The following is a 25,178-nucleotide window of genomic DNA, read 5'->3' as shown; positions in this document are numbered from 1 at the left end:
AGGTTAGAGCAGAAGATGGTCCCATTTTAGTTCCTCAGTTTTGTGAGCTCCGCACTTTGATGTTTAACTTGAATGCCAACTTGTAAGCTCTGCAGTCTTCCTGTAGGTGACAGTCAGCCTGAAGGAGGGAGGGACCATTGCCTACTGGTTACTTGTCACTCAACTTGTGTCACTATCTCCAGCAACAGGAAAAAAAAGTGTCAATTTTAAAAGTTTAAGAGTTTAAAAGCGAGCATTGAAAAGGTGAAGGCTATTTCTTCAGCAGTTTGAACGGGGCACGACTGCGCAAGCGCATGGAAGTCGGCCAGTGAGAACAGCAGGAAGAGTTTAAAAAGAAGACAGCTTTACAGAGCGGACCGCGTTAGGGAACTGGAGATGCAGCTCGATAATCGTCTGGTCAGGGAGAGTGAGGAGCTATAGGCAGGTCACACTAGGGCCTGGGGAGACATATAAGGGATTGCTCACAAATAGAGAAAGCTTGGAGACAGTGTGAAAGGGAGGATAGGCAGGTGATAGAGAAGGGATACACTCAGACTGATGGTTTGAGATGTGTCTATTTTAATGTGAGGAGTACTATGAATAAAGCGGATGAGCTTAAAGCGTGGATCAGCACTTGGAGCTATGATGTTGCGGCTATTATATTACAGAGACTTGGATGGTGCGGGGCAGTAATGCTTACTTCAAGTGCCAGGCTTTAGATGTTTCAGAAAGGACAGGGAGGGAGGCAAAAGAGATGGTGGCGTGGCACTGTTGATCAGAGGTAGTGTCATGGCTGCAGAAAAGGAGGAAGGCATGGAGGGGTTGTCTACGGGATCTCTGTGGGTGGAAGTTAGGAGTAGTAAGGGGTCAATAACTCTATTGGGTGTTTTTCATAGACCACTGAATAGGAACAAGGACATTGAGGAACAGATAAGGAGACAGATTCTGGAAAGGAGTAATAATAATAGGATTGTTGTGCTGGTAGATTTTAATTTCCCAAATATAGATTGGCATCTCCCTAGAGTGAGGGGTTTAGATGAGGTGGAGTTTGTTAGCTATGTTCAGGAAGGATCTTGACGCAATATGTAGATAAGCCTACAAGAGGAGAGGCTATACTTGATCTGGTATTGGGAAATAAGCCTGGTCAGGTGTCGGGTCTCTCAGTGGGAGAGCATTTTGGAGATGGTGATCACAATTCTATCTCCTTCACCATAGCATTGGAGAGGGATAGGAGCAAACAAGTACCGTAGATGCCGGATTATAAGCTGCTACTTTTTTCCCACGCTTTGAACAGCTTTGAACACTGCGGCTTTTACTACGGTGCGGCTAATGCATGGTTTTTTTTCATGCCGCCAAAAACATTTTGCCTCGTAACAGTAGACCAATAAAATTGATGAGTAGTTCACAGAGGTCCAATGAAATTGTACGATAAATCAAGCGCACTTTCACAATTATTGTAAATCAGTCATTTGTACTCACCCTCATCAACATGGAAAACACTCGAAGAAAAGCATATGATGCAGCTTTTAAGTTAAAGGCGATCAATCTGGCGGTTGAAGAAGGAAATTGAGCTGCTGCACGTAATCTTGGCATAAATGAATCGATGGTGAGAAGGTGGAGACGCCAGCATGAAGAACTGAGTCAATGCAAAAAGACGACAAAAGCTTTCAGAGGTAATCATAGCAGATGGCCCGAACTTGAAAACTTTCTTGAAGACTGGGTTAACACACAGAGAGCAGGCGGCCGCGGTGTTTCCACCGTGCAGATCAGACTGAAGGCTAAAGCAATCACCACCAAAATGAAAATCGAAGATTTTAGAGGTGGGCCATCGTGGTGTTTTAGATTTATGAGACGAAAAGGCCTGTCCATCAGGGTACGCACGACTCTCTGTCAGCAGCTCCCCCCCGACCACGAGGAAAAACTTGCTAACTTCCACACATTCACTCAAACAAAGATAGTGGAGAATTCCATCGGGCCAGATGAAATCATAAATATGGATGAAGTACCTTTGACGTTTGACCTGCCTCTCACTCGGACTGTTAATAAAAAAGGTGACTCGTCCATCATACTGAAAACAAGTGGCCATGAGAGAACGCATTTTACTTGTGCTCTGAGCTGCACAGCATCCGGACTAAAGCTTCCACCAATGGTGATTTTTAAGCGGCTGACAATGCCAAAGGAAAAATTCCCAAAAGAAATCATGGTGAAAGTCAATAAGAAAGGTTGGATGATGGAGAGTCTAATGAAGGATTGGCTCAGAGAGTGCTACGCCAAGTGACGGGGGATTTTTTCACAGAAAAAAAGCGTTGCTCGTTATGGACAGCATGAGGGCCCATATAACAGATTCAGTGAAAGCTGCCATCAAGAGTACAAACTCAATTCCAGCTGTGATTCCTGGGGGCACCACGAAGTATTTGCAGCCACTGGACATCAGCGTGAACCGGGCATTTAAAGTGGTACTGCGCGTTGAGTGGGAGACTTGGATGACGAGCGGCGAGAAATCCTTTACCAAAACAGGCCACATGCGAAGAGCATCTTTAACTCAAGTCTGCCAGTGGATCCTAAATGCGTGGAGCCATGTCACAACATCCACCATCACCAACGGGTTTCGAGAGGCTGGACTGCTGCGTGATGAAGAGGATCGCGTGCGCTCAAGTGAGAGCGACAACGAAGAGACTGAAGTGAGTGACGAGATCCTGAGGTTGTTCAATTCGGACACTGAAGAAGAGGACTTTGATGGTTTTAGTGCGCAGGAGGAAGATGAAGAAGGCGATCAATAACTTTTCCTGGTAGGCTGCAGTATATATATATTTTTTACCAGTCGTTAGGAGATGTTGGAATGTTGTTCGTGCACTGTTCAGTAAAAAAGTATACGCAACGTAATTTGTGTGTTACATACGTATCGGTATATTTAAAAGTAGCCGTGTTACAGGCAAGGTTCGAAAAAAAGCATTTGCAATATGTATTTGTTTATGTTGCCATACGGGTTTAATTAAAAGTTAAAAAATCCTCACGTGTAATATCTTTCTGTGTAAATATCTCATATTACAACGTGGGACACCTGCGGCCTAAAATCCGGTGCGGTTTGTACAAGTACAAAATTGATTTTCTTTCTAAAATTAGAGCCTGCGGCTTTTAATCAGGTGCGCTCTGTAGTCCGGAATCTACGGTACTTAATTAAAGTACTTAAGCAGAAGTACTTAATGAATACTTTGCTTCAGTATTCACTGTGGAAAGGGATCTTGGCGATTGTAGGGATGACTTGCAGCGCACTGAAAAGCTTGAGCATATAGATTTTAAGAAAGAGGAAATGCTGGAGCTTTTGGAAAGCATCAAGTTGAATAAGTCAGTGGGACTGGAAGGGATGTACCCCAGGCTACTGTAGGAAGTGAGGGAGGAGATTGCTAAGCCTCTGGCGATGATCTTTGCATCATTAATGAGGAGGGGAGAGGTTCTGGAGGATTGGAGGGTTGTGGATGTTGTTCCCTTAAGAAAGGGAGTAGTGATAGCTTAGGAAATTGTAGGCCAGTGAGTCTTACTTCAGTGGTTGGTAAATTGATGGAGAAGATTCTGAGAGACAGGATTTATGAACATTTGGAGAGGCATAATATGATTATGAATAGTCAGCATGGCTTTGTCAAAGGTAGATCATGCCTTACAAGCCTGATTGAATTTTTTGAGGATGTGTCTAAACACATCGATGAAGTTAAAGCCATAGATGTAGTGTATATGGATTTTAGCAAGACATTTGATAAGATACCCCATGCTAAGCTTATTGAGAAGGTAAGAAGGCATGGGATCCAAGGGGACATTGCTTTGTGGATCCAGAACTGGCTTCCCTACAGAAGGCAGGGAGTGGTTGTAGATGGGTCATATTCTGCATGGAGGTTGGTGACCAGTGGTGTGCCTCAGGGATCTGTTCTGGGACCCTTTCTCTTTGCGATTTTTATAAATGACCTGAATGAGGAAGTGGAGGGATGGGTTAGTAAATTTGCTAATGAGACAAATGTTGGAGGTGTTGTAGATAGTGTGGAGGGCTGTCAGAGGTTACAGCAGGACATTGATAGGATGCAAAACTGGCCTGAGAAGTGGGAGGTGGAGTTCAACCCAGATAAGTGTGAGGTGGTTCATTTTGGTAGGTCAAATATGATGGCAGAAATCTAGTATTAATGGTAGGACTCTTGGCAGTGTGGAGGATCAGAGGGATCTTGGGGTCCGACTGAGTCCATAGGACACTCAAAGCTGCTACGCAGGTTGACTCTGCGGTTAAGAAGGCATTGGCCTTTATTAATCATGGGATTGAGTTGAAGAGCCGACAGGTAATGTTGGAGCTTTATAGGACCTTGGTCATACCCTGGGAATGTATTATACAGAGCAAACATGTCACATGAGCAGTGGAGTTGGAGTTGGACTATGATGCACAGTCATCAGAGGGACATAGGCCAGTTAAGTGGGGAATGGTTGATAGACCATAATGTGTGGAAATGTGATGTTATTCATTTGGTAGAAAAATAAGAAAAGTATTTTGTTATTTAAATATTAGAAGCTGGCCAGTGGTGCACAGGACTTCAAGGCGAATGGTCCTGAATTTGAATCTGGCCAGCTCCTCGGTTGAGCTAGCAATTTGACGTTATATAAAAATAGAACAGTCAAATGCTATGGAAGTGGCAAAAATACTGCCCAGTATGCCACAAGGCACAAAAAGAAACAAAATAACATTAGAGGTGATGTGCAATTCATAAATGCTGGTTGATAAACAAAACATTGCAAATTTGAAAATGTGAAATGAAAATAGAAAATATTAGAAATATTTGAGAGGTTGGACAGCAAGAGAGTTGTGTATTGAGAGATGACCATTAAGCAAGAGTCAAACATGTTTAGAGTTAAAGAGAAGTAGGAAGGTTGGACAAAGAGCTGAATGACCGATGATAATGGCATTGGTTGAAAGAGGGTGGCTCAGGTGACTGGAAGAAGTGTAAATCAAAGAGGTTAAATGAGAACAGTTTAACAAAACACTTCTGGTGCTGAAAATAACTTGTCAGATCAGGCAGTGTCAATGACGAGACAAAAATGCTAATGTTACAAATGGACATTACATTTAAACCAGCTATTTTTAACTGGAAAGGCTGATCATCTGAAATTGTTCAATTTAGTGTCGAGTCTTTACTGCTGTCATGTATCTGGTTGAAAGAGGAGATGCTACTCCTGGAGCTTTCGTGGACAAAGATAGATTAGAGTTGGAATGGGATGGGGCATTATGTGTACCTGCCTTGTGATTGTACCCTTCCATGCCTCTCTGCATTCCATTTCTAAAGCATTTAATCTAAGATGGGTAGCTGCTCCTGCAGCAAAAAGTTCAGGTAACTTTCTCATTGATGCTTTGCAACTTGTTCACATACAGCTGAAGTTCCTTGAGCAGCAGACACTTACTGAAAAAGTCCATAAGATCCCAGGTACTGCAGAAGCAATACATTGCATGTCATTTTTAGTAAATAGTTTATTGATTAAGTTACCTCATTTAACTTATTACAGTTAAATTAAGGTTGGCTTATACATTTATGCCTCTGGTAGGGAAAATGAGTAGTGAATATTCCTTTTTGTGTTGGATCAAAGAGCTATAAATCTACCAATACAAACACATGAAGTTAATTGAAATGTAGTAAAACACCATATATAATTTTGTGTCTATTTTATATTAAAGGTAAGCAAACATATAAACCAAAGTTCCAAAAACGAATTGTCAATTTGAAATGAGTATCAAAACAGATATGTCTGAGTTGTAAAACTTAATACAAAGTCATTGTTCAAATTATTTCAGGCTACACTAGTTCAGGAGTGCATTATAATCCCTGTGAGAAAAAACATGGTGGACCACAAGATGATGAGAGGTGAGGTTTATGAGTGTGTTACTAATAAGCACTGCAGTTAGCATGCTTTATTTAGTTCGTAAGTAAATCTGTAGAATATTTAAAAAATCACTGGTGAGTCAGCCAATTTTTATTTTTATTTTTTTTTTGCAAGTTCTTTTAGATAATAAACTTTTGGATAACCAGTGCTTTTAATCAGATTATTTGTCACTTCATATTGTATTCATGATGGTTGTTTAGTTCTTTTTAAAGTGCATTTATTATCAAGAGAATCATTATAGTTATTTTGTATTGACCCAAATCTTAACACATGCAAAAAAAATTGACTTTTAAGTGTAATTTAAATATTTCTCAATCTAGTCCCATTTCTTCCTTGTCAAACAGTTATTATAAAATATTTATTTAAACAAAACCTTCATTTTTTTTGTTTATTGCTTTAATGCATTTTCCTTACTTGTTCTGTCGGCAGTATCCATTCGTCTTGAGAGACAATGGTGTGACGGTTTTCTGATGGTTCCTGGGGTTGTAGACTTGGGGCTGTTTGCACTTTCTAGAGTGGCTGTACAACCCCCACTCTAGAGTGACAGTCTCTTTCACAGCAGGTGATGGAGGAAGGTGCTCTGGGTGATGCAGCTTTGGCGTTTCTGGCTCTCTTGTTGATGAGCATGTTGGTCCTTGCTATCTTAGCACTTTGTACACCACTTTTGACTGGCCTCCCCGTGCTGTCTGGTCTTCAACTGTTTTGTCCTGTTACAAACCCCGTAACTGGGTCACTTACCAGCAAAGATAGAGAGGTCCATTGAAGCCTGATGATACGATTTTTAACAGTATTTAATAGTAAACATACACAAAAATAATATCAATGCAAACATACAGATAATATACGTCGTCAATACTAAATCTAAAAGTGCGGGTATAATAATAATCAATAAGAAATAAGCTCTATCATTGTCTAAGGGATAATGTATTGTCCGATGGAAATATAAAGTTACTCAGTTCATGCAGGCTGCAGCCTTTGGGGACCGCTGGGTTTACAATGGTTGGAGAGAGAGAGAGATTTGGAGAAAAACTTGCCGACTCCTTTTATGATTTCGATCTGTCGGAGTCTCATTGGTGTGGCCGTTCACTTGTGGCCTCTCCTTTAGCTAAGCCGTTCTTCCGTGGTGAGCCCGCCAATCCCAGGCAAGGGAAGGACGCACAGGAGCCCCCCACCGGCTGTCGCTATTAAACGCTGTCACTGGATTTCCAGCGTTTCTCCTGGTGCATCTTAAGGGATTGTTCCCCAGACCCTCTTTTATCCTTACTCACGGGGTCTCAGATGTCAATCAGGTTGGGATGATGCAATCCCTCAACCAGCCCACTCTGGTTGTCCCCTGAGGGGCTTCAATGAATAGTACAGTACTCAATACACAATTCCGTCTCCAAGAGACAATAGCCGTTATCAATGGTTTTGTTTCGCTGAGGCCAGGACACATTCCAAACTTTGTGGATTCTCTCTCATTTCCTGGGTCCCAGACCCGAATTAATAGCGATCTTGCGATTCTCAAAAAGGAGGGGGCGACTTTGTACCCTTCGGCCCCTCAGAGTTGTGGCACATTTGTAACACCCCCTTCCTTGTAAGATTTTTACCACCGTTAAAAATGAATTAATACAGAGTCTTACAGGATTTTCAGAATCTAACACAATACAAAAGAGTTTTTTTCACTACAGAGTAATAGTTATACATTCAATTCAGCATCTAAACAGTTAGTGATTACATTGTCACTTCCTTTAATATCTTAACATCTTGTACCTTAATAAATTCTTGTAGCATCAGACTCCAATTTAATAACCACCTATTTTTATTCCCCTCCTTCAGCAAACAAAAACTAGAGTTGTGATCTTAGCTTACGTGTATATTACAAAAGTTCATGCAAACACTAATCTTTATTTTACTTTCAATCTTAACAGTCAATCTTCCATGGGGGTTGTCGTTATTATTCACATGCTTTGTCGAAATCCCTTAAAACCGGATCCTGTTATTTAAAATGGCATCCCGTCAACCCTCGCCCCTTTTCCAGTTAACTCCCACGTGGTTAACTTGTATACTAGTGTGGAATAAGCTTTTGCATGCTCCTTTCATATGAGTTATTTTATCAACAATTTGTTCCAAACTTAGACCATTTTCTGAATTTCCACACAATTCTTTAATTTTAAGCAAGTTGTTAGCATGAGTTTTCAGTTTAAACTCTGCAAGTGATCTCTCTTTGTCCAAACAGCATTTCAAATTCTGCCTCTTCACAGCACTCCCTTGAATAACAATAGTGTGTGGGGCACCTTTACATTCCAAATCAACCTGTAATTGATTCACAGGCACCGTGTTACCAAGCCATTGACTCTGTAGCCTGGTTGCTGCTGCTGACATCAATCCAGACTTTAAATTTTCTTCATTCAATTTAGGAACTACACTTTTCCCTTTTCCTTCAATAATAATATTCATCTCACCACCTTTTATCTCTTCACTAACTTTTAACACACCTTCGAACACAAACAACTGGGAATTCTCACTTCCCACTATTACCAAGGTTAACCCTTTCTTCACTGAACCAAGTCCATCTGACCCACAAGGACTGCATTCCTTTTCAACTGAATCAAATACCTCAGACTTTTTCTGAGCTCCATTACTAGGTTCAGTACCACGTGCATCCACATCTTGAACACACTCAAACGGGACATCTGCCTCTTCCAGGCTTTCAATATCCGTACCCTTTTCAAATTCTAAATTCCCCTGATCCTCCCAGTTACTCTCTGGGCAACTCCCTTCCGGAGTAAACTCAACCCCGCAGGCTGGAACAACCTCATCTGCCAACCCAGCAGACTTCTTCAAGGTAATGGCATCCTTTTCATCTAGGACTGCCCTCATTTCATTATCGGGAACGCCTTTAGAATTTTCAACTTCTTCAAACAGTTCTGCCAAACCAGACAGATCATCCATGTCCAACCCTGGACCTTTTAACAGCCTTATCTGTTTCTCATCTTCGTGCCTCTATAAATTTCCTCCTGGCTAAGGGCAGGTCTACCTCCTCTCCCTTACTCTCTTTCACTTTCCTATTCTCCATTTTACCACCCTCTAACTCCTCTTGGTACAGGGTCGGTAAAAACGTCTTGGCCAAATCGATACTGGCAGGATTTAAACTGGTCTCTTTCTCAGCTGCCTTTCTCGACATGCTGCGAGTGGTCGCGCATGCGGGGTAGATCTTTGAATCTAGGGGCGGGACCTCAACACTTACAGGCTGGCTCGTCAGCTCCATGGCCGACCAAACATCACCACCAGCTAAATCGTTACCCAGAAGGATGTCTACGTCAGTTCTCGGAAATTCTGATCGCACCCCTATTTCAACTGGTCCAGATACCAGCTCACAATTTATAACGATCCTATGCAAGGGCACTGCTTCTGTCCCTTTTCCTTTGCCTCTCAAAGCTACCTCTCCAGCCTGAGGACCAAAATCTAGTATCTTACTGTGAATCAATGACAGTTCAGCTCCCGTGTCTCTCCAGATCCGCACTGGAACTGGTGTGTCTCCCTCTTTCACAGACACGGTTCCTTCTGAAATACATTTCTCAGACCCCTCTCGCATTCTGTCTACCTTGGGCTTACTCGTCGATTTACTGATCACCACAATACATCCTGTAGGGACTGCTGCTCTCCATTTTCCTGTCTCCTTCCTCGGAGCAAGGCGCTTAGATGCAATATGACCCACCTTTCTACAATTAAAACAGGTCAAGCCAGGACCTCTCCTGTCGTCTTGCCTTTCCTCCTTAATTTTACCACCAGCTCCCGGCGGGATCTCTGCCTCAGCCGGCGGGCTTTCTCTACCGTTCCCACAGTCTCTCTGGTAACCTTTATTCGAGGAAAACTTTGTCTTGTGGGTTAGGGCATATTCATCTGCGAACCTAGCAAATTCGGAGATGGACTTATTCGGCTTCTCATTCAAATACATCCGGATATCATCCGAAACACAACCTTTAAATTCCTCAATCAGAATTAACTCCCTGAGATGCCAAAAATCTTCTTCCACCATTTCTGCTGCACACCAACGATCCAAGAGCACACCCTTCTCATAGGCAAACTCTGCATACGTCTAATTCCACCCTTTAAATTTCTGAACTTTTGTCTATACGCTTCAGGTACCAATTCATAGGTCCGAAGAATGGCCTCCTTTACGTTCTCATAATTCTCAGACTCCTCCTCCTCCATGGACAATGCTGCATATGCCCGTTGTGCCTTCCCTTTTAACACACTTTGTAACAATGCCACCCACTGATCTTTGGACCACTTCTGACTCGCTGCCACCTTTTCAAAATGCAAGAAATAACTATCAACATCCGTCTCCTCGAACGGAGGTACTAGCCTAAACTCCGGACTAACATTAAACCGCTCCTCTCAGTCTGACCCTTGAGCTCTTCGCTCTTGCCTTAACTTCTCCATGTCCAAGTCATGTTGCCTCTGTTTCTCTTTCTCCTCATACTCCTTCTCTTTCTCGGCCCTTTCCTTCTCCTTTTCAGCTGCTTCCAGCTGTTTTAACTGAATTTCATGCTCCCTTTGTTTCTCAGCTCTTTCCTGCTCCCTCTTCACCTCTAACTCCTTTAGCTGGAGCGCATGCTCCCTTTTCACCTCTAACTCCTTTAGCTGGAGCTCATGCTCCCGTTGCTTTTCGGCTCTTTCTTTTTCCTTTTCGGCTTTTTCTTTTTCAGCTGCTTTAACTTAATTTCATGTTCCAACCTTAATTTCTCCAACTCTAACTGAGCCATCCCACTAGCTGGTACCTTTTCAGGGATATTTTCCAATACCTCAGCAGAAAACACGTTCTTCACAATATAGTACTGAGTTATGGCCCTCCGCACCTCCCGCTTTTTCATCGACAACCTCACCTCTGCGAGATTTAGTCCTTTCGCAATATTTATCAAGTCCGACTTTGTGGCAGCCTCTAGCGCCTCCAGAGTCGGGTTTTCTATAAATTCGTCAACGTCCATCTTTGCTGGTTTCCCGTCTGGTTACCCGTGCAACCAGACCCACGTTTGGACTTAAAAGCCCGATTCACTGGCCCTCCAATTTGGTATCAAATCTTGAGACGAGGCCCCCACTTTGTTACGAACCCCGTAACTGGGTCACTTACCAGCAAAGATAGAGAGGTCCGTTGAAGCCTGATGATACGATTTTTAACAGTATTTATTAGTAAACATACACAAAAATAATATCAATGCAAACATACAGATAATATACGTCGTCAATACTAAATCTAAAGGTGCGGGTATAATAATAATCAATAAGAAATAAGCTCTATCATTGTCTAGGGGATAATGTATTGTCCGATGGAAATATAAAAGTCACTCAGTTCATGCAGGCTGCAGCCTTTGGGGACCGCTGGGTTTGCAATGGTTGGAGAGAGATTTGGAGGAAAAACTTGCCAATTCCTTTTATGATTTCGATCTGTCGGAGTCTCGTTGGTGTGGCCGTTCACTTGTGGCCTCTCCTTTAGCTAAACCATTCTTCCGTGGTGAGCCCGCCGATCCCAGGCAAGGGAAGGACGCACAGGAGCCCCCCACCGGCTGTCGCTATTAAACGCTATCACTGGATTTCCCGCGTTTCTCCTGGTGCGTCTTAAGGGGTTGTTCCCCAGGCCCTCTTTTATCCTTACTCACGGGGTCTCAGATGTCAATCAGGTTGGGATGATGCAATCCCTCAACCAGCCCACTCCGGTCGTCCCCTGAGGGGCTTCAATGAATAGTACAGTACTCAATACACAATTCCGTCTCCAAGAGACAATAGCCGTTATCAATGGTTTTGTTTTGTTGAGGCCAGGACACATTCCAAACCTTGTGGATTCTCTCTCATTTCCTGGGTCCCAGACCCGAATTAATAGCGATCTTGCTATTCTCAAAAAGGAGGGGGCGACTTTGTACCCTTCGGCCCCCTCAGAGTTGTGGCACATTTGTAACAGTCCCATGTGTTGAGATCGATGCCTACCAGCTTCATGTTGAGCTTGCAGACATCCCTGTGTAGTGAAGGCATGGTCTTTCTCATGGGTGGTAGCCCTCACTCAGCTCACCATGCAGCATGCCCTTGGGACTGCATCCCTGGTTCATCCATTTGACATGGCCCAACCTTCTGAGGTGTCTGTGGCTGAGTAGTGCATGGATGCTGGAGATGTCAGCCTACTGCAGAACTTCTGTGTTGGTGATTCTATCTTGCCAGGAGATGTGCAAGATATACCTGAGGCAGCATGGGTGGAACAAGTTTAGCCTCTTGGCTGATGTGTGGTGTCCAAGCCTCACTGGCATAGAGGAGTGTGCTGAGTGCACACACTTGCTACATGCAGCTTGGTCTTCTTTGTACTTGTTCTATATATGGATCAGAATTTGTAATTACCTCAGACTGTTTATGTTGGCTAACACAGCACCCTTACTCTTCAAATAAATATGATATCTGAAATTGATTTGGCTTCAAATCCAAAGATGAAATTTATTTTAATAGACCCTGGCTCCAGTAGAAATTTAGAAGATAAATAGTTAAAATTGTCTAGCTTGTAGAGCATCTCCCTGTAATGTAAACATTCTTTGAATTAAATATAGTACCTTGCACATTTCCTAGTTGCACAGAACATTGAACAGCTCTTTAATTAGGACAGATCTGTGTTTCTTAGTATCAGAAGTTGCTTTCTTATGAGCTACAGTGTTCAGTTCTGGAGTTGTTGGAATACAAGCATTATGCTGAACTTGCTGAATTGCTTTGAGAACTTGTGATGCACTGTGTCTAAATTTGCTAGCTCATTTGCTCATTTGCCTAAATTCTGGGACTTCACCTGTCACTTATAAATTATGACTGCGACAAGCCTAATGGAGTCTGGAGAATTGGAAAATGGAACAAAAAAAATCTGAGCATCAAGTAGCATCATTGGAGGCAGAGATATAGTTGACTTTGAGTTGAGACCCTACACAGCACAAGGGGAAATGACCAGTTTAAAGAACTATTGCTAAAAAGCAGAGTGACTGGAGAAGCTGAAGGTGGGTAAATCCAAGTAAGGAGTGTTTGATGGCCAGATGGAGCTGGGTGTGGGAGGGAGGAATGGAGATAACAACAGAGTTTGGGAGGTGGTGGTGGAAACAAAGAGTTGCACATCAGAAAACCTGATAAGAAATGAGAGGTGTGAAAACAGTTAAGGGAAGGATGCTTGGCAAAAGGATAACAGCGAGAAAGAGAATGTGGTACCAAGTAGTTGGAGTAAGTAGACCAGGGGTGGGGAGGTGGGAGAAACTGGGAAACCGTAGGGCAAGAGGACCTAACAAGAGAACAACAAAACAAACCCTTTCTCATTCCACCCCCTCACACAGATGCAAGCAGGCCTCTAACCCCAAGATAGGCTTCCTTTGGACCTCCATTCCTCAACTCCGAACTCTTAGGCTCAGAAATATCAAGCCTCTGACTTCTGACTTTGCTCCAGGACTCACCCGTTACAGACTTGATATGGATTAGATAACCTTTGCAAGTTGTTACCTAATGCTGTCAAAATCAGTCTTGCTCCAAATAAGGGCTTTAATTTGTGGATGAGCCCTGTATTTTTCCATTGCTATTTAAAATGAAAAAGATTGTCACTGGTCCCAAGGTGCACTCCCTATTGATACTTCAGCCATTTTTTCAGCCTCATTTCCTAATAGTTTGAGTGTTGCCTCCTTTCTACTAGGCCCATTTGCATATTAACTGAGAAAACTTTCCTGGACACACTTAACAAACTCTGTCCCATCTAATCCCTTGGGAAGTTGCCAGTTCCAGTCAACTGCCTGTTCCAACTCTATTGTTCTTGCAGCTATGAGTAATCTTCCTATATATTTGCTCCTCCGATTCCTGCCGAGATTTGGAGGCTTAATAGTACAATTCCACCAAAGTCACTTCTTTTCTATTTCTAAGTTCTATCTAACAGCCGCAATGGACATTCCTTTGAAATATCATTCAAGTTCTTCCATAATGCTGTGGGATCAGAGTGAATAATGGGAGGCCTCTCTTTTTAATGAAGGGGATCAAGGACAAGAGTCCACAAGGGAAGAAAATAGAGTGACATAAGGAAAGTTCTTGATGCAGGTCATGGTTGAAATGTAGAATGCATTGCCTGCATGTGTAGTGGAGCGAATTCTATTATGGCCCTGAAAAAAAATTGATTAAATGCTAGGAGGAAAAAATTTGTAAAGTTGTAGAGGAGACTGATAGATGTAACTGGAGTGTATTGCTTTGATAGAGAGACGGTGTGAATGAGATGAACTGTGTGACACGTGTCATAACCATACTGTGTGGCCTCCCTTTTGCATCTCTCCATTGCCTACCATTTCTGGGGTTGCAGTGATTCCCTGTCTTCCAAGGAGTCATTGGATTGCTTTCTTTTGTCTACTAATTGTTCATATATATCTTTTCATTAAATATACTACATAAATATGTTGTGGATGTGCTGTTTATCATTTGCTTCTTTGTAATTACTAATATTTAATATATTTAATTTTGTAGACATGTTGGTGACCTAGGTAACATAGAAGCTAATGATGATGGAATTGCGAAGTTTGAAATGCATGATCGACTCCTTCGTTTGGCAGGAAATTATTCAGTAATTGGACGCACTTTGGTGGTAAAATAAGTATTTTGTGTTATTGCAACTGTTCATGTTGGAGTGCAGACAAGACTTGTTCAAATTACAGTAGAAACTTAATTGTGCACCTCTGAATTTTTAAATATAATTTTCAGTGAAGCTTCAGTAAAGGAGGAGAGCCTAGTGAGAAGAGGGAGGATTTTTAGGTCACTACTTTCCCTCCTCTGCAAATAATGTTAGGTCTATCCAAACACCAAATCCATTAAGTACTAACAGAAGGCACAACATAAAAATTTTCTTGGACTTTATTGGGCATTTCCAGTTCACTGTGGTTGGTTCTCCTGTTCATTTGTTGTTCTCAAGCCACGTATCTAGCCTCTCAATTATTTTAGGATAGAACCATACTCATAAAATTGAATCTTGTTGTGAAGATTATCTAATTCCATTTTGAAAGTGAACTGGATCACCCAGCAATTATATTTTGTGGTTAAATAGTTCAAATTAAAGTTCAGTTTTGGTCATTGAACCCTACACGTGTATGCTGCCAAATGAAACAATGTTCCTCTGGACCAAGGAGCACAACACAGTACATATAACTCGTTCATAAAGTAATGATGCCACATTTTACAAGTTGTAAACAATGTAATGCTCCTGGTACTTCATACATGATGAGAGAAAGTAGTGAGGTTGGTGTTCATGGGTTCAATGTCTATTCAGAAATCTAATGGCAGAGGTGAAGAAGCTATTTCTGAATCATTGAGTGTGTGCTTTCAGGTGCCTGTACCTTCTTCCTGATGGTAGCAATAAGAAAATGGCATGTGCTGGATAATGGGGATCCTTAATGATGGATGCCACCTGTTTGAGGCATCACTTCTTGAACCTTTTCATTCCTGGAACCTCCTCTGAACTCTCTGCAATATCAGCACATCAAATTTCATGTCACAAGCCAGTGATAATAAAGCTGATTCTGATTCTTAAATAAGGGGCCAAAATCTATTCACAGTACTCCAAGTGAGGCCCCACATATGCCTTATAAAACCTCAGCATTACAACCTTGCTTTTATATTCTAGTCTTCTCAAAATGAATGCTAACATTACATTTGCCTTCCTCACTACTGACTCAACTTACAAGTTAACCTTCAGGGAATCCTGCACAAGGGATCCCAAGTCCCTTTGCACTACAGATTTCTAAATTTTCTGCCCATTTTGAAAATAGTCTACACTTTTGTTACTTCTACTAAAGTGCATGACCATACATTTTCCCAAACTGTATTCCATCTGCCACTTGTCCATTCTCCTAGTCTGTTTATGTCTTTCTGCAACCTCCTTGCTTCAATACTACCCACCCTTACACCTATCTTTGTATCGTCCACAGACTTGGGCATAAAATCATCAATTCTGTCATCCAAATGATTGAAATATAAGAAGATAAGGTCCCACCACCAGCCCCTGTGAAACACCACTAGTCACCAGAAGCCCTTTGTTCCCACTTACTGCCTCTTGCCAATCAAAAAATCCTCTACACCCAATCCCGTGGATTGTAGTTTTGTGCTAAAGGCAGAGTTCACCTGGGGTAAGAACTTGAGGCAGGTGAAGGCTTTTGTGAACTTGGGGGCAGTGGAATTTTTCTGGATATAGAAACCGTCCATTGATTTGACATACAGCTGCGAGAGTTGAGCCAGTCCTTGCCTGCAACTGGTTCAGACGACTAACCGCTAGGTTCCGGGCATATCTGGCAACAGATTGTGGAATGTTAGATGAGGATTGGGGATCCTGTGGAAGACATTAGTTTTTACCTTATTGACTTTACATTCATAGCCCTGATAATCAGGTACCCTTGGCTATCCCAGCATAACCCATCTGTGGACTGGAGAGAGGGGAGAATCATTGTTTGTCCAATCATTGTAAGAGGTTTTGTTTACAGCATAGTATTCCAATACCCAGATTCTCTTTCATTTTCGGGTTTCATCATTTCTAACAGTAATCTCGAGGTGGGCCCTACCAAGACCCAGGCAGTCAGAGACTGGCCACCACTATCTAATATCAAACGGGTCCAAATTCTTGGCACTTGCTAACTTCTACCGGAAGTTTGTCAGGAACTTCAGCTCTGCTGACATTGCTAACTAAGAAATCCACAGGCTCTTTTGTCTGGACTACTGAAATGGAGGCTGTTTTTGCTTAAACCACAGTTTACCACAGTTCCTATCGTGGTTTCTCCTAACCGGAACCTTCCCCTCATTGTGGAGGTGGACACCTCAGACATCAGAGCAGATGCCATCTTGTCTCAACGATCACCTTCGGACAATAAACTGCAGCTGTGTGCATTCTTCTCCAAGCAGCTATCCCAGGGAGAGGAACTATAACATTAGGAATCAGGAGTTTCTTGCAGTTAGGTTAGCTTTGGAGGAATGGCATCACTGGCTGGAGGGGGCTAAGAACCCTTTTATCATTTGGACTGATCATAAGAACCTTGGCCTATATTTAGGAGGCCAAGAGGCTAGATTCCAGACAGGTGAGGTGTTCTTTTTTTTTTTAACTGGTTTAATTTCGTCTTGGCCTATCGACTGGGGTCTAAGAACCAGAAGCCTGATGCCCTGCCCCACCAGTTTAACAAACTGGAACAAGAGGAACAGCTTACCACCAATTTGCCCCAAGCCAGGGCGGTAGTGCCAATTAGTTGGGGAACTGACACTTTAGTTCACAAGGCCCAAACACAAGGAGAGGTTCCTGAGAATGGTCCTCTGGGTTGGCTGTTCGTTCCAAGTTTCATCTGGTCCTAGGTACTGGAATGGGGACATTAGTCAAGAATGACTGCACATCCAAGGATCGCCAGGACCCTTGAGTTTGGCAGTATGTGTAGACATGCGAGGTGTGCGCCCGCACAAGGAGCCCATAGTAGATCTCAAAGGCTCCTCCACCCCCTTCCTGTTCGGGGAAAAAACCTAGGGCACACATCCCCATGGACTTTGTCACGGGTCTCCTGCCATCCAAAGGTAAGTCGGTCATCAATATGGTTGTTGATCGGTTTTCGAAACCCTGTAACTTCATTGCATTGGAGAAGCTACCTTCAAAGGCGGAGATGTCCGAGATGATCATAGAAACATAAAGAGCCTGCAGTACTATACAGGCCCTTCAGCCCACAAAGCTGTGCCGAACATGTCCTTACCTTAGAAATTATCTAGGGTTGCCCATAGCCCTCTATTTTTCTAAGTTCCATGTACCTATCCAGGAGAGTCTTAAAAGACCCTATTGTATCCACCTCCACCACCCTCACCAGCAGCTCATTCCACGAAATCACCACTCTCTGCATAAAAAAAACTTACCCCTGACATCTCCTCTGAACCTACCTCCAAGCACCTTAAAAGTGTGCCTTCTTGTGTTAGCCATTTCAGCCCCAGGAAAACTCTGTCAATCCATATAATCAATGCCTCTCATCATCTTATACACCTCTATCAGGTCATCTCTTATCCTTCATTGTTCCAAGGAGAAAAGGCTGAGTTCACTCAGCCTATTCTCATAAGGCATGCTCCCCAATTCAGGCAACATCCTTGTAAATCTCCTCTGCACCTATTCTATGGTTTCCACATTCTTCCTACAGTGAGAGGACCAGAACTGAGCACAGTACTCCAAGTAGGGTCTGACCAGGGTCCTATATAGCTGCAACATTACTTCTCGGCTCCTAAACTCAATCCCACAATTGATGAAGGCCAATCCACTGTATGCCTTCTTAACCACAGAATCAACATGCATAGCAGCTTTGAATATCCTTTGGACTCTGACCCCAAGATACCTATGATTCTCCACACTGCCAAGAATCTTACCATTAATATTATATTCTGCCATCATATTTGACCTACCAAAATGAACCACTTCACATTTATCTGGATTGAACTCCATCTGCCACTTCTCAGCCCAGTTTTGCATCCTATCAATGTACCACTGTAGCCTCTTGACAACCCCCCACACTATCCACAACACCTCCAACACTGGTGTCATCAGCAAATTTACTAACCCATCCCTGCACTTCCTCATCCAGGTCATTTATAAAAATCATGAAGAGTAGGGGTCCCAGAACAGATCCCTGAGGCACACCACTGGTCACCGACCTCCATGCAGAATATGACCAGTCTAAAACCACTCTTTGCCTTCTGTGGGCAAGCCAATTCTGGATCCACAAAGCAATGTCCCCTTAGATCCCATGCCTCCTTACTTTCTCAATAAGCCTTGTATAGGGTACCTTATCAAATGCCTTGCTGAAATCCATACACACTACATTACTGCTCTACCTTTATCAATGTGTTTAGTCACATTCTCAAAAAATTAAATCAGGCTCGTAAGGCATGACCTTCCTTTGACAAAGCTATGCTGACTATTCCTGATCATATTATGCCTCTCCAAATGTTCATATATCCTGCCTCTCAGGATCTTTTCCATCAACTTACCAAACACTGAAGTAAGACTCACTGGTCTATAATTTCCTGGGCTATCTCTACTCTCTTTCTTGAATAAGGGAACAACATCCATAACCCTCCATCCTCTGGAACCTCTCCCATCCCCATTGAAGCAAAGATTATCGCCAGAGGCTCAGCACTCTCCTCCCTTGCCTCCCACAGTAGCCTGGGGTAGAACTCATCCGGTCCCAGTGACTTATCCAACTTGATGCTTTCCAAAAGCTCCAGCATATCCTCTTTCTTAAAATCTATATGCTCAAGCTTTTCAGTCTGCTGCAAGTCATCCCTACAATCGCCAAAAACCATTTCCGTAGTGAATACTGAAACAAAGTATTAAGTACGTCTGCCATCTCCGGTTCCATACACACTTTTCCACTGTCACACTTGATTGGTCTTTTTTTCTCACGTCTTATCCTCTTGCTCTTCATAAACTTGTAGAATGCCTTGGAGTTTTCCTTAATCCTGTCTGCCAAAGCCTTCTCATGGCCCCTTCTGGCTCTCCTAATTTCATTCTTAAGCTCCTTCCTGCTAGCCTTATAATCTTATAGATCTCTATCATTACCTAGCTTTTTGAGCCTTTCGTAAGCTTTTGTTACACGACACTCCTGTACCATCCTTTCTGTCTCATTGGAACATACCTATGCAGAACTCCACGCAAGTATCCACTGGACATTTGCCACATTTCTGCTGTACATTTCCCTGAGAACATCTGTTCCCAATTTATGCTTCCAAGTTCCTGCCTGATAGCCTCATATTTCTCCTTACTCCAATTAAACTTTTTCCTAACTTGTTTGTTCCTATCCCTCTCCAATGCTATGGTAAAAGTGATAGAATTGTGATCACTGTCTCCAAAATGCTCTCCTGCTGAGAGATCTGACACCTGACCAGGTTCATTTCCCAATACCAGATAAGTACAGCCTCTCCTCTAGTAGGCTTATCTATATATTGTGTCAAGAAACCTTCCTGAACACACCTAACAAACTCCATGCCATCTAAACCCCTTGCTCTTGGGAGATGCCAATCAATATTTGGGAAATTAATATCTCCCACCACGACACCCCTATTATTATTACACCTTCCAGAATCTGTCTCCCTATCTGTTCCTCGATGTCCCTGTTACTATTGGGTGGTCTATAAAAATGCCCAGTAGAGTTATTGACCCCTTCCTGTTTCTGATTTCCACCCACAGAGACTCCGTAGACAATCCCTCCATGACTTACTCCTTTTCTGCAGCTGAGACACTATCTCTGAAACACAGTAGCATGCCCCCACCTCTTTTACCTCCCTCCCTGTCCTTTCTGAAACATCTGAAGCCTGGCACTCTAAGTAACCATTCCTGCTCATGAACCATCCAAGTCTCTGTAATGGCCCCAACATCATAGCTCCATGTACTGATCCATGCTCTAAGCTCATCTTCTTTGTTCATAATACTCCTTGCACTAAAATAGACACATCTCAAGCCATCGGTCTGAGCGCATCCCTATTCTATCACCTGCTTATCCTCCCTCTTGCACTGTTTCCAAGCTTTCTCTATTTGTGAGCCAAGCACCTCTTCCTCCGTCTCTTCAGTTTGGTTCCCACCCCCCAGCAATTCTAGTTTACTCTCACCCCAATAGCTGTAGCAAACCTGCTTGCCAGGATATTGGCCCCCGTTCTTTTTGTACAGATCACCCCTGTCCCAAAAGAGGTCCCAATGATCCAGAAATCTGAATCACTGCTCCCAGCTCCAATCCCTCAGCCACACATTTATTCTTCACTTCATTCTATTCCTATACTCACTGTCACATGGCACAGGCAGTAATCCTGAGATTACTACCTTTGAGGTCCTGCTTCTCAACTTTCTTCCTAACTCTCTGTAGTCTGTTTTCAGGATCTCCTCTCTTTTCCTACCTATGTTGTTGGTACCAATATGTACCACGACCTCTGGCTGTTCTCCTTCCCACCTCAGGATATCGTGGACATGATCAAAAACATCCTGGACCCTGGCGCCTGGGAGGCAAACTACCAACCGTATTTCTTTCCTGCGTCCACAGAATCGACTGTCTGACCCCCTAACAATAATGTTCCCTATCACTGCTGCCATCCTCTTCCTTTCCCTACCCATCTGAGTCACAGGGCCAGACTCTGCCAGAGACATGGCCACTGTTGTTTCCCCCAGGTAGGTCATTCCCCTCCCCTCCAAGAATACTCAAGCAGGAGTACTCTGTAGCATCTGCCTCTTGCCCTTCCCTCTCCTGACTGTTACCCACTTATGACTTCCGAGGCCCCAGTGTGCTACTAGCCTATTGCTCCTACCTATCACCTCCTCATTCTCCCTGACCAGACGAAGGTCATCAAGCTGCATCTCCAGTCCCTAACGCGGTTCCTAATGAGCAGCAGCTCGTTGCACCTGGTGCAGATGTGGCCGTCCAGAAGGCTGGGAGTCTCCAGGACTTACCACATCTGACACCAACCACAGAAAACCGGCCTCGCATGTACTTCCTGTCTGTATTCTACACAAGTAACGAACCTCGCCTCGACCTGTTATCACTGAAGCCCAGTTGAACCAAAGCCCTCCTACTCTGTTGCCCGCTCTATAAAGCTGTCTCCTTTAAACTCATCTTGCTGTTCTAACTGGCTGACCTCCATGCGCTTGCGCAGTCATGCTTGCCTCGATCCTGGACCAGATCTTCATGGTTCACGGGTTCCCGGTGGACATTATCTCAAATCGTGGTCCACAATTCTCACCGCATTTATAGAAGGCTTTCTGTAAACTAATAGAGGCAACAGGAAGCCTTTCCTCTGGGTTTTACTCTCAGTCCAACAGCCAAAAGAGTGGACTAACCAAGATTTAGAGCATATCCTGAGATACCTGGCTTCAGAAAGACCAGATGAGTGGTGTGACCATTTGATGTGGGCAGTGTTGGCCCACAACATCTTATAGCACTCAGCGCATGGGATGTCACTGTGTGCTCGTTTAGTTATCCTCCATCTCTCTTTCTGGAGCAAGAAACTGAGGTTGGGGTCCCTGTCAGAGAAGATCTTGTCCAACACTGCAAGGAGAAATGGATGAAGGCAAGAGAGATTTTGCTGTCCTCTACCTGGAGAGCGAAAACCAGGGCAAACCAAAGGAGATGTCTGGGACCCACATTGCAGCCTGGGCAACGTCTGGCTGTTCACTCATGATTTGCCTCCCTGAGTGGAATCTAGTAAGTTGACACTCAAGTTCATTGATCCGTTGAACATCCTGAGGAAAGTAAGCCCAGTGGCTTACACCTTGCAGCTCTCCAAGACCCAAAAGATCTACCCCACTTTCCACATCTTTAAATTAATACCTGGCTGCACCAGCCCCTTAACCCTACCACAATTGGCCCCGCTGCCAGCCAGGTCAAGGGGGACCAGGTCTTCATGGTGAAAAGAATTTTGGACTTGTATTCTTTGAGGCATTCAGCAATACCTAGTAGACTGGAGGAAAGGTGCTGGGTGCCAGAAAGAGACATCTTGGTTCCAACTCTCATCCACAATTACCATTACTGCCTCTCTGAGGAATCAAGGCTCTCAGGAGTCAGCCGTGGGGGAGGGGGTCCTGTTATGAGAACTACACCAGCTTCTGGGTTTTAAACACACTAACTCTCCGGAGAACAGATAGCAGGCATAGCCTCTTTAAGGGCTTAGGATATTCCCTCTAACTGACAATCATGTTTTGGGCACCAGGACTCGAGTATTTAAGGAACATCTGAATATAGGTCCAGTGCTCGATTGTAAGCCTCCCAGTGATTTCATCTAGCATTTGTTTTGTGCTCAGTTTCTCAATCCCGTTTGAGACAGTGTCTCGATCCCAGTCTCAAGTACTCCAGCATTTGGGTCCAAGCCATCCTTGTCAAGGACTGTCATCACAGATTGGCTAGCTTACCTTCATATTTCATCTTTTCCCTCCTTATGACTTTCTTAGTGGCATTCTGTTGGTTTTTAAAAGCTTCCCAACCATCTAACTTCCCATTAATTTTTGCTCTATTATATGCCCTCTCTTTTGTTTTTACGTTGGTTTATATTGTAGAGGGCTGAACTATCATCTTGGCTTCTGATAACAAGGAGGGCAGAGATTCTTTCAAGGCTACCACTACAGAAGCTAGCAACAATTATATATAATATATATAGATACCTTAAATATTATTTATCTATACATATGTGCAATAATGATTAATCCACTAACATTCCCTTTCTGTGTTCTATGGGGTAACACTTGAGGCTTGTACCAATCACAGATAATTTTCTGCAAAGAACAGAAAGTGACCGTTTCCTATATTTTGCAGAAGTAGAAGATCTGAATGTAACTTCTCTTTCCCAGAACAGGGATGTATGGCAAAGGTGTGAAAGGCTATGACTAGGAGGACCATTAAATCATCCCTTAATGAACTCATAGATAATGAATTACTGAGTTCTGGCACCTTTTGGGCAAAGCTTCATCTTTACCTTGTTGGTTCAGCTGAAGGTGGATGTCACAGTGGCCCTCTATTTCTTTGCCTCTGGGTCACCCCAAATAATGTATTTTGAGGTTTGCCGTATAAAACACATTGAAGTACAGAATGGGGATTTCTTTAGTCAGAGAAAAATTACTCTTTGCTAGAGTGTAACAGGCAGGGTATGCATATAGATTTCCTGGGATTGTGGTCTCGTGGAGACAATCTATTTATCAAGCCAAAATGTAACCACACTTCCCGAACATGCACACAGTGTGTGATCTCCATCAAAGGATGTTAAACACTTTCTGAGCTGTGCACACAGGGCATTTGACTAATTTGTTGATTCATTCTGGATGGTTTAATATTCCTGCAATATTTTCAACACAAAGATGTAATTCCACTTTCCTCCTCTATCTTATTACAAGTGAAAGCAAAGTGAAATCATAATTGAATATTTAAGCCACAGTGTCAAAAGACTTGAAAACACTTTACATATAGGTGAATTGATTTTTATCTGTCAAAAAATCAGTGAACTGAAAAAAAGCAGATTAAGCTATTTTCACCAGTAATTTTTAGAAACGTTACTATTTCCATTTGCAGATGTGGAACTATCTTTTTTTTTATTGAAGGTTACTGAAAATGAAGATGATCTGGGTAAAGGTGGAAATGAAGAAAGTCTTATCAGAGGAAATGCTGGAAAAGGTTTAGCCTGGGGTATCATTGGAATAGCTAATAAATAAATTAACATGATATGCATTATTCAAATAATAATATTGAATAATTAAATTAAATCAGTTGCCCAGGTAAGCATGCAACTCACTAAAATTTCTATTAAATTGTTGAAACTAGTCTGAGTAAAGATTGAACTTGTATTGCAACTCTTTTTTTTTGTGTAAAATGCATTGCCAAAATTGTAAATTGTATTGTTTCTTGTATCATCAAATAAACATATTGGTTTTAATTGTATCTTTGTTAATTATGCCTCTGCTGTGTGACCTTCATATAATGCTTTTCTTTGTTTAGAAGAGTAAAACAAAGCATAGAATTTTCTGGAGCATTTAACTGGTCAAATTTAAATCAAATTTAAATAATTATTATCATTTATTATAATGAATTGGGAAAATGTTGAAAAAGTGTGGAGGGATCTTGGTGTACATTCTGCAGATCCTTGTGCATAAGGAAACATTTAACATTTTATAAGTTTTTTTAAAAAAAAGATAGGAATAGGGTAAGCCATTCGATTCCTTGGATCTGCTGTCATAATATGATTATGGGTGATATTCAATCTCAATACAAAATCCTTGTTCTTTCTCTGTATCATTGATGTTTTTTATGTCCGGAAATCTCTTGTTTTGAAAAATATTCAGCATCTGGGCATCTTGTCGTTGTCTCCTAAACACAGTCCTGCCTCTTGCCCAAATAAGTGATGGCAACTCCTAATTCCAGACCACCTCACCCTGTCTTGCCCTCTAATGGCAAACATCCTCTCCCAGCATCTAGTCTCTTTGCTCGGAAAGAATTTTGTAGGTTTCAATGAAATCCCCTCAGAATCATCTAAACTATAATGAATAGATACCTAGTTAACCCAATCTTTCCTTATTCAACAGTTCTGCCATCCAGTAATTGTCTGAACTTTTGGGAACAGAGACCAAAACAGTGCAATACTCCATATGTGGTCTCATCAAGGCCCTGTATAATTGTATTAAGACATCATTTCTGCTGTACTTAAAACCCCTTGTAGTGAGGGCCAAGGATCATTTATAATATCTTAAAAAAAAAATCACCTGGGTTGCTCTCCTTTATTACACACGACAAAGAATTTGAGAG

The 25,178-nt window shown here is 42.6% G+C and overlaps 1 protein-coding gene across 1 annotated transcript in view; it reads left to right on the top strand.

Annotated features, from left to right (window-relative positions):
- LOC140727840 (superoxide dismutase [Cu-Zn]-like) overlaps positions 1-24,252 on the top strand; it is a 29,989-nt gene extending 5,737 nt beyond the window's left edge. The window contains exons 3-5 of the mRNA XM_073045674.1: positions 5,798-5,867; positions 14,380-14,497; positions 23,981-24,252. Coding sequence (XP_072901775.1) covers positions 5,798-5,867; positions 14,380-14,497; positions 23,981-24,091 — 299 coding nt within the window. The 3' untranslated portion in view covers positions 24,092-24,252. The remainder of the gene's footprint in view (positions 1-5,797; positions 5,868-14,379; positions 14,498-23,980) is intronic.
- The last annotated feature ends 926 nt before the right edge of the window (positions 24,253-25,178 follow it).

This window comes from Hemitrygon akajei, chromosome 5 (genome assembly GCF_048418815.1).
Source record: "Hemitrygon akajei chromosome 5, sHemAka1.3, whole genome shotgun sequence".
NCBI classification, from domain to species: domain Eukaryota; kingdom Metazoa; phylum Chordata; class Chondrichthyes; order Myliobatiformes; family Dasyatidae; genus Hemitrygon; species Hemitrygon akajei.
Note: the sequence above shows the minus strand (reverse complement) of the source record. Positions and strands in the feature narration are given on the sequence as shown.